The sequence below is a fragment of the Nicotiana tabacum genome, chromosome 11 (assembly GCF_000715075.1).
Source record: "Nicotiana tabacum cultivar K326 chromosome 11, ASM71507v2, whole genome shotgun sequence".
Classification (NCBI taxonomy): Eukaryota; Viridiplantae; Streptophyta; class Magnoliopsida; order Solanales; family Solanaceae; genus Nicotiana; species Nicotiana tabacum.
This window is the reverse complement of record NC_134090.1, coordinates 94,787,737-94,798,756: the sequence shown is the minus strand read 5'-3', so window position 1 is coordinate 94,798,756 and position 11,020 is coordinate 94,787,737. Positions and strand designations below refer to the sequence as shown.

The 11,020-nt window shown below is 35.7% G+C and overlaps 1 protein-coding gene across 1 annotated transcript; it reads right to left on the bottom strand.

The window, feature by feature from the left end:
• Positions 1 to 626: 626 nt before the first annotated feature.
• On the bottom strand, positions 627 to 5,474 carry LOC107807771 (xylan O-acetyltransferase 1-like). Its single transcript, XM_016632210.2, has 5 exons — positions 4,720 to 5,474; positions 4,277 to 4,448; positions 2,167 to 2,366; positions 1,753 to 1,911; positions 627 to 1,268 (listed from the first exon to the last, which is right to left on the bottom strand). Exons 1-5 carry the CDS (start codon positions 5,196 to 5,198, stop codon positions 914 to 916), a joined length of 1,365 nt encoding a protein of 454 aa, XP_016487696.1. The 5' UTR covers positions 5,199 to 5,474; the 3' UTR covers positions 627 to 913.
• Between the last annotated feature and the right edge of the window lie 5,546 nt (positions 5,475 to 11,020).

Below are 11,020 nucleotides of genomic sequence, written 5' to 3'. Positions count from 1 at the left end.
TGACTTACGAATACTCTTTCGTACGAAGATATGGGGTGTAACAGGTTAACCCATTTTTTATCCGTATTAAATATGGGTAGGGTCGAATAATTTATCCATTTTTTATATTATCCCGCTTTCAACCCGCCCATATCCGACCCGCCCTGTCCGTTTGCCACTCCTACCTGCTATTGGTGGACCTTATAGTTTGTTCTTTTGTTGCTGCTACAAAGAGCACCTATTTTAGGTTGGAGGATATTTTAGATCAATTTTTTTCATAAAATTTAAAAAGATATTTTTGTACTCTCAAAGGTGATCTCATTTCTGAGCTTACATCAATTGACTTACGAATACTCTTTCGTACGAAGATATGGGGTGTAACAGGTTAACCCATTTTTTATCCGTATTAAATATGGGTAGGGTCGAATAATTTATCCATTTTTTATATTATCCCGCTTTCAACCCGCCCATATCCGGCCCGCCCTGTCCGTTTGCCACTCCTACCTGCTATTGGTGGACCTTATAGTTTGTTCTTTTGTTGCTGCTACAAAGAGCACCTATTTTAGGTTGGAGGATATTTTAGATCAAATTTTTTCATAAAATTTAAAAAGATATTTTTGTGTAAATACTTCAAATAAAGACAAATATTAAACAACGGGCATTGAAGTATCCTATGTGCGCAAATCTCCCAGGAAATTACAACTGCAAATATTTTTCTTATATTGAGGAAAATATTACAAGGACAAAAAAATAAAATAAAAGAAGAATCAAAATTAGAATTGTGGTTCTTAACCAAAAAAGATAATTTTTTTTTATAGACAATTAGAGTACGAAGCTGCACAACGAAGGGCCTATCGGTAATGCATAGTTGATTGGAATAATTAGGATGTGCGCAAACTGAACGAACACCATTTCAATATGGGGAAGAAACTTTTTAGTGCCAAGAATGGGATATAATACGTGAATAGAGGAACTCATTCCAAGTGTCAGGCAATCCGGGAAGGCACCAATGAATACAATCAGCGGATGTTGCTGGATCAGCTTGCTGCTCCGGCGTCAGCGTTTTGCCATACCGAGTGATGTAGACGGAGGTGTGTGCATCTTTCCTATACTCCGATAAAGAGGTAATATTGAGGAAGTCAACAGAGACATTGATGGACTGACTAACATTTGATGCTATTACAAATAGCCTCTTGTCTGTTCCAACATTTAGCGGCATTGATGTGTTTAATACTGGGGTTGTCTCTTTTGCACATTTTATCCCTTCTGGATTGCCCCAATCCGAACTCCTGTAAGTGGTTAACCAAGAAAAAATTCAAAGCATTGTCACGGTTGGGCCTAGAGTTCGGTTGGCTGCTTAAAAATAGCTGATAGACATTAAATGTTAAAATAACACTTTAGGTGTTGAAGTTGATTTATTTTACATATATAATATAAAAGTAATAAAATTGCTAATAACTAGTTCGGATGGTAGAAAGTACAGATAAATAGTTTTTTCTATTAAAATAATTATAATATCCTTAAAGTTTGTTTACGAAAATATATAATTTAAAAAATATCTTTAACTGAAAAGAAATAGAATAATAAAACATGAAATGATGAGGGAGTTAGCGATTTTGTTTTGAAAATGGTACTTTGAGGATACAAAAGTTTTTAGAGAAAAGTTATGATGAAACCAAAAGTGCTTATAAGCGGATCAATTTAAGAATTTTTGGCTTATAACTATTTAACGTAAAAGCACAAAGGTAAAAAAGCAGATGGAAATGGGATTACTTCATATGTAGAGGAGACATGCTCATGAAGAAGACTTTGGTGTGATTGCTATCCACATTGTTTTCGACCCATTGCGACCATGTCGTCAAAACCCTTCGATAAGCTACTGGTCTCTCAACCTCATCGTACTCTATCGCTCCTTCATCGAACGATCCTCGTCTGTTTGGTAGGAAAAATAATGAGAAACGTATATTTATAGTCGCTTCCAAAAATAATAGCATACAAAATATATATTGTGTATACCTGTATTGTATGCTAAAAATATACACATATTTTATAACTTTTCGGCTAGCGAATGCAACTAGTTTCAGCCTACTAGACAGTTTTATATTTTGCCCAAAAATAATGTTAAACATAAATGTTAGAATACTGAAGAGAAAAAATATGAAGCTGAATTCTTTATGTCTTACTTACAGAATTTTCATGGCAAAAGTATTCATCCACCAAATGTATGTGTTGAAGATGAGATAGTCCACATTCTTCCAGTTGTTGCCATGCTTCTCGATTGATTCAGGCATGATGATCCGGTCTATTATACTATGGAAGTTTGGATTATCTGAATTTGATTCCACCAGAAATGGAGCCCAGTAAAATTCCACTGTGGCATTATAATCCTACATTTTTACATTCACATTGTTACTAAAGAAAGAAAACTTAATTATGTGGACTTATTATATAGAGAATCTGTCTGTCTCCCTATAATGACCCAATTCATCCAATCAAAATTAAATATTAAGCAACACTATTCATTTAGTTAAATGATCTAATGCAAACCTCTGTACATGACATCGTTTATTCCGATATTTTTGGCTGGTGTAGCTAATGACTGTTATATACCTATAGTAACATTTGACGTCTAAATCTTATTTAATTGTTATGAATAAAAAATTACGCAAATAAGTCATTTTTCTAAAAAGAAAATTGTTATAAAAGTAAATAAGATATGTAAATTTAAATTCTCAATAGATATTCATGGTTTATTAGGTAATAATTTTAAAAAGCTAATAAATTATTATGCTATACAAAATATCTTATTAGATTTCTATATTATAGAATATATTCAGATATTTTATTTCTATATTTCACTTTATGACGCCAAAGTTGTAGCTAGTGCTTTAAATATGAAATAAATTACATAAACGAAAGTGGATAATTTAGTAAAATCAATCAAAATTAGAATTGTTATGGTGAAAAAGCAAAACCAATCAATATTTGGGTAGGTCTATTAAGAGAGTTAATTTTACATAGTATACCAATATAATGACGGCTGCTACTTATTGTAACTTGCATTTTATACCAGGTTACCAATTAATTATAAATTCTTTATGGATGATAACTTAATTATTTTGTATGTGAGAATTTTTATCCTATAAAATCAAAAATACTTATATTTTGGATAAGCTATTTTTTAGTTTATGCGTAAAAGGAAATAGAAAAATTTACTATTCAAAAAAATATTTTTTTTCACTAAAAACTTGGTCAACACCTTCATCCTTTAAATATTGTATATTTTTAAATTGAGAATCTTGTGGAAATGTACTAAAAAAAAAAGACACTATTTACCAATGACTAGCCATTTTAGTCACGCTACCAAAAATAGTCAGAAAATTACCAAATAATATACAACATTAAAAAATATAAAGATATATTTCAATGGGTGTTGTTGCGAACGATTGTACATTGATGGGGAAACAATTTGGCGAAGTTTGAAGGTGAATTAGACTAGTTTGGAGTCCAAATTCATTACCAATATATACAACATTACAAAAAATATTTAGGCAATTTGTTTTTCAATGGATATGGGTAGAATTCGTGGAAAAATATAGATGATGCAATATATAAAATTTGAGCAAGATTGGAGATGATTTGTTATCGAAATTCGTAACTAAATTTGAATTTAAAAAAAATCTTCTGCGACACATGTATCAAACATGTATCTCACACAGGTATATATGGATATACATGTGACATATATTTGATATGCATATGATAGATATGTGATACATATATTATCTTTTTTCATATTCATCTCCTACTTTGAATTTTCAATTCAAACCACCTCAAAACTCCACCAAATCATCGTCCAAAAACTAAGATTCAAACTACTTAAGATGTACCCAATCTATTCCAACAACACTCACTCAAAACAAGCAAAAATTTAACCTTTAATTTATTGGCTACAGATAGCTAATTGGTTAATATTGATAGCATTTGGCTAATATTAGTAATATTTTATGAATAAACCAAATTTTATACTAAGTTGCTTAAGGGTGTACATAACTAGTAATTTTCCTTTTTTAAAATCACCACTTTTGACCTTTTAAAAGCTTGGGCCAAACAGGTTCTTAATCGCGGTTATAACTTACATACATAGGAGCAATAAATAAGGTGTTTCCTAAGAGGAGTATATATGAGTCATGTATGAGGGCATAATCATTGTGTTGGAGGGAAAGTATATATACATATATGAGATAATCAAAGCTAACGCTGCTTCTTAAAAAGGGGGAAAAGCGAAGATATATACCTCGATCCTGAAAATAGATAAAGAACCAGTCTTGTTTACGCTTTTTCTCCCAGGAGGAACTACTGATTGAACCAAACAAACCATGGATTCCCATTGGTTTCTGTTCAGCGAATCTCCTACAAACATGAGTCTCTTGTTCCTCAGTTTCTCAAGCAGCAACCTCGGTTTAAACCTAAAATTTGATTATTTAGAAAATTTGACAAACAAAAAGGTAAAAAAGTAGCCCAGTGCACTAAGCTTCCGCTATGCGCGGGGTTCGGGAAAGAGCCGGACGATAAGGGTCTATTGTATGTAGCTTACTCTGCATTTCTGCAAGAGGCTGTTTCTACGGCTTGAACCCAAAACCTTCTAGTCACATGGAGCAACTTTACCAGTTACGGCAAGGCTTCCACCTTGACAAACAAAAAGGAAAGACAAAAAAAAATTAATGATCCACGTCATACTTGGGTAAAGAACAGTCTCTGGGTTGCCACCTCCAATTCTGATACATGGAGTCCTTTCTTCCATTCCTCATGCAAGCGACCTTTTCTGTGAGAAATTCGCATTCAGATTCTTTGTAGATTGGGCGAGTGACATTGTCATAAACCCATTGCCCTGTAAAAAGATCACAGTCTTCTGGTGGCAACTCAATATTCTCCTCTTCTAAATCAACTACAAGAGTAGGCATTTCAATTTTTTCTGTTTCTGTTTTTCCTTCAGCTTTCACTAATTCTTGTATAAAGAAACCCTCTCTTCTTAAATTCATCGCTACAGATGAAACTTTGTTAATATCAAGAGTTTTGATCATGGAAAATGGTAATTCAGTAATTATCTCGACTTCCTCATAGTACATGAAGCATCCAAAGAGGAATATGGAAAATACGATCATAAATATGGACAGATTACTGTTCCTTCGCCCACACTTCTTCATCCTTAATAACATGGGAAGTAAATAATATGCATAAGGATTAGAAAAGAGGATGTGATGGGGAAAGATTAATGGTGACAATAGGAAATATAGAGGAAGAAAAGAGTGAAAGATAGACCAACATATTCGAATTATTATTTTTGTTTCTGTTAAAGAGTATAATTGGTAGTTTTATTGAGATTTGGTGAAATGGGGTTTTCTGAGTATCAGCGGCTGGAGAGTTGTCCTTCTCATGTATAGAAATATGCTTATCATCTGTTTCAAACTACTTTGTTCCTCCTACTACTCCAGCAAACTAAAAACTACAGTTAGATGAGAGAGAGAGAGAGATTTGTATAATTTTGATTTTACTGTTAATTAAAGGTGCAAATTAAAGCTATGTCTATGTTAAGGATGTCATTCAAGGCTGTGAGTTGATATTTTTTTATTTATATATTAGTACTATTTTGGTTGATAAATTTTGGATTAGTTATGTAGGACACATTGAACCAGTCAAGGAACGATAAATTAAATACATTTTGTATGAAGCAAGTGAACTACAAATAACAGAATAATCGCCCAGATCCAAGACAGAATTAATTATATTACCTAAAACATGTTACTTATATAGCATGTGGGACTATGTGCTCTAATTAATTTAGTCTACCTACTGTAACTTCAAATTAGCTTATAATAGAAATGCGTCACTACTGTATGTATGTATGAAAACTCAATCATTCGGCCATAGAAGAACCGAACTCAGGTAAAGCATATTCACTCGGAGTAACCGCCGTCCGAGAATCAAACACCGGTGTTTGGATTGACTTATTTTAAGTATTTATTGACTTTTAAGCACTTTTTAGTTTATGTGGTGTTTGTCAATGATAAAAAATGCTTAAAAGCACTAACTTTTAGACATAAAAAATAAAAAAATAAGGCAAAAGTCAAAAATTGGGTAGTACCAACTTATGACTTTTGACTTTTAGATTAAAATAAGGAAAGTAATGAAAATTTTTCTATATAATATAAGCATTTTTTGGGTGAACTTAGGCACACTTTAACTATTTCACACATACCCACCAGCACATGTATACTAAGTAGCTCTGACCACTTAGATGTATAAGAAGAAATCATTTAATATTTATTGTCTCCGTTGAAATTAAACCTTGTTTCCCATGATTATGACCCAAAAACATTTTTTTTACTTGGAAGTTTTATTGATCTTTTGCTAACGAATTGATTAATAGTCAATGTTTTGCCAACAGAGGAGGAGGTTGGAGCAGGTGAAAAAATTCATGATTATTATATTCCTAGTAATATATTACTTCCTCCGTTTCACTTTATGTGATAATTTTTTTTAGTCTGTTTGAAAAGGAATGATAACTTTTTAAAATTTGGTAACAACTCAACTTTAAATTTCTCATTTATCCTTAATGAGATAATTTATTGTCACACAAATATTTATGGACTTTTTTTCGGTCACAAGCTAAGTATAAAAAGTCTTCATTTCCAACTAAATTTTGTGTCTATTCAAACTTTACCACATAAAATGAAACCGAAGGAATAGTAGTTTTGATGAATAGATCACTAAATGGGCTTTCTTTGTCACCAACAACATAACCCAAGGTAAGTGAGAAAGGGAAAGAGGAAGAACGAGTTGATGCATCATGAATCATTAAGATTCTTAATCAATAATTAAGGCGAGGATGAAAGTAGTTGTCACGATCCGAATTTCTCATCCTCGGGAGTCGTGATGGCGCCTACTAGTAAAAACTAGGCAAGCCAATAATTCCAATTATTTTACCTTTTTAAATTTTTAATCCCTTAACAATTGTAAATTAACATTTTTATAAACAATGGAAATTAATAAAGCGGAAGAATGAAATTTAACAATTAAGTCAATACCAATATAAATCCATAAACATAACCACCCAAGACTGGTGTCACAATCTCACGGACTATTTAAGAAAACTACAAATGAAGTCTGAACAAGAAAGTACATGTCTTTCTCTGGAATATAAAAGAACAGAAAGAAACTAGATAGGGAGGGGACGCCAAGGCCTACGGACGCCTGCAGGTCTACCTCGGGTCTCCTGATGGACTGAAGGCAGCAACCCCTAGCTAAGGTCCGTTCTAGTAGCGGGATCTGCACAAAAGAGTGCAGAGTATAGTATCAGCACAACCGACCCTATGTGCTGGTAAGTGTTGATCCTACCTCGGCGAAGTAGTGACGAGGCTAGGGCACAACAACCAAATAACCTGCAACTAAACAGTATCTAATAGAACAACAGTAATAAAAACAATTCATAAGTAACGGGGGAAGGGTAACATGCTGTGGAGGAAACACTAACATAAGGAATCACAGTAGTAGTGGAATAAGGCAATTAAGGTACTTGAACCGAAGCAGCAAAAAATCATAGTAAATAGGCAATAAGTGCACGACATCATCTTTTGTGCTTTTACTCTCAATCCTCACCAATGCAATCAAGTAATAAAAATGTGCACGGCATCACCCTTCATGCTTTATCTCTCTCTTCCTCACCATGTAAATATTAAAAATGTACATGGCATCACCCTTCATGCTTTATCTCTCTTCCTCACCATATGCATCAATATCAATAAAAATGTACACGGCATCACCCTTCGTGCTTTATCACTCTTTCCTCACGATATGCATAAATATGAATGTGCACGACATCACCCTTCGTGCTTTATCTCTCTTTCCTCACCCAAACAATAGCAACGACAACATCCCGGTAAGAGAATCAACAACAAGAATAAACATATCCCGGCAAGGGAATCAACAGTAAGAAATAAGTATGTCCCGACAAGGGAATCAACTATAACCAAACTTGTACCAACACTTAACTTCACAATCAAAACCTCAAATAGAGCCAATGCTCAACAATAAACAAATACTACAAGATAATCATAAGTCTTTCTCAACACGGAGAATCAACGATTTAGGCAATTGTAGTACTTAATAAGAAACACAACAATTACAATTTAAGACTCACGGGCATGCTTGACACCGACGTATAGATACTCGTCACCATACCTATAAGTCGTACACTACACTAGCACATAGCAAATAAAGCACAATACCTATTCCCTCAAGCTAAGGTTAGACCAAACACTTACCTCAAACCTCCACGGCCAACTCAAGCCTCAAACACTGCTTTTCCTTTAGAATTCGCCTCCAAATTACTTGTATCTAGCCCAAATTAATTTAACAACATCAATAAATGCTAAAGAATTCATACCTGATGCTTAATGATAGGTTTTCTATCATTTTTCCAAAAATGTCAAAAATCGACCTCGGACCCGCTTGGTCAAAACTCGAGGTTCAGACCAAAGCCCGATCGCCCATTCACCCACGAACCCAAATATGTAATTAGTTTCGAAATTCGATCCCAAAACGAGGTCTAAATTCCAATTATTCAAAAGCCCTAATTCTACCCAAAATCTCTAATTCTACCATGGAAGAATAATATTTAGGCCTAGAAATCTAATGGATGTTGATGGAAAATGAAGGAGATGGGTTTAGGAAGACATATCTATGATTTGGTGTTGATTTTGCTCTTTAAAAATCGTCTAGGTTCTGATTTTGGGGAAAGAGATGTGAGAAAATGGCTTATTCCCGTTTCTGCTACTGTTTAAAAGAGCTGGGCGACAGTGTTCATCGCGTTCGCGAGAACACTGTCGCGATCGCGAAGAGCTGCCAGAAGTTGACTTATGCGATCGCGATTCCTATGCGTTCGCGAAGGGTTGGTCCCCCTGACCTTCGCGTTCACGAACCTGTGTATGCGTTCGCATAAAAGAATGACAACATCCCAGCCCCACTTCCAATTTACTATATGCGCTCGCGGGAATGGGTTGCGTTCGTGTAGAGTAGCCCCCCAGTGCTCCGCATTCGCGTAGAAAAAATTTACCCCAGCCCCAATTTCCCTTTCGCGATCGCGAGAATGACTTTGTGACCGCGAAGCACAAAACATTTGTGCATCAGAAATAGCATAACCTACAACTTTTCTAAGTGTAAAAACATCCCGAAAACTATTCGAAACTCACCCGAGTCCTCGAGGCTCCAAACCAAACATTGCATACTAACTCAAAAACATCATATGGACTTACTCGTGCAATCAAATCGCCAAATTAACATCTTTAACAACAAATTTAGCATCAAAATCAAGAAAAATCTTAAGAACTTCTTAAGTTCAATTTTAACAACCGAGGGTCCGATTCACCTCATAACAAGTCCGTTTCTTACCAAATTTTACAGGCTCAACCTAAATGCCATATAAGACTTGTACCAGGCTTTGAAACCAAAATACGGGCCCGATACCATCAATTTCAAATATATTTAAATTTCAAAAAACTCTTAAAATTTCAGTTAAACAATTTCTTCAAAAATTCATTTCTCGGGTTTGGGACCTCAAAATTCAATTTTGGGCATACTCTCAAGTCCCATATTTTTCTACGGACCTTCTGGGACCATCAAATCACAGGTCCGGGTCCGTTTACCTAAAATGTTGACCGAAGTCAACTTAAATTCAATTTTAAAGTCCAAATTAGTATTTTCATCAAATTTTCATATAAAAGCATTCCGGATATATGCTCGGACCATGCACGCAAATCGAGATGAGATAAAAAGGAGGTTCTTAGGGCCTCAGAACACATTATTTACTTGTAAATCAAGTGATTACTTTTCGGATCATCACATTCTCCACCTCTAAAACAACCGTTCGTTCTCGAACGGACATAGAAAAGAAGTACCTGAATCGGGAAAAAGATGGGGATATCGGCTCCGCATATTGAACTCGGACTCTCAAGTAGCTGCCTCGGCAGGCTGACCTCTCCACTGAACACGAACTGAAGGGAACTTTTTCGATCTCAACTGACGAACCTGCCGGTCTAGAATAGCTACCGGCTCCTCCTCATATGTCAAGTCCTTGTCCAACTGGACAATGCTGAAGTCTAACACGTGGGATGGATCACCGTGATACTTCCGAAGCATGGACACATGAAACACTGGTTGCACAACTGATAAACTTGGTAGCAACGCAAGTCTATAAGCCACCTCTCCCACTCGATCAAGAATCTCAAAAGGACCAATGAACCTAGGGCTTAACTTACCATTCTTCCCAAATCTCATCACGCCCTTCATGAGCGACACCCGGAGCAACACTCGCTCGCCGACCATGAATGCCACATCACGAACCTTGCGATCGATATAACTTTTCTGCCTGGACTAAGCTGTATGAAGCCTATCATGAATGATCTTCACCTTGTCCAAGGCATCCTGCACTAGATCCGTACCTAACAACCGAGCCTCTCCCGGCTCAAACCATGCAACCGGTGACGGACACCGCCTACCAAATAAAGCCTCATAGGGAGCCATTTGGATGCTTGACTAGTAACTATTATTGTAGGCAAACTCTGCTAAAGTCAAGAACTGATCCCACGAACCTCTAAAGTCCATAACACAAGCTCGGAGCATATCCTCCAAAATCTGAATAGTACGCTCGAACTGTCTGTCCGTTTAGGGATGAAATGTTGTGCTCAACTCGACCCGTGTACCCAACTCATGCTGAACTACCCTCCAGAAATGTGAGGTAAACTGCGTACCTCGATCCGAAATGACAGACACGGGCACACCATGAGTACGAACAATCTCCCGGATATAGATCTCAGCTAACCTCTTAGAGGAATATGAGACTGCCACAGGAATGAAATGTGCTGACTTGGTCAGTCTATCAATAATAACCCACACTGCATCGAACTTCCTCTGAGTCCGTGGGAGTCTAACAACAAAGTCCGTAGTGATACGCTCCCACTTCCACTTAGGAAGCTCAATCCTC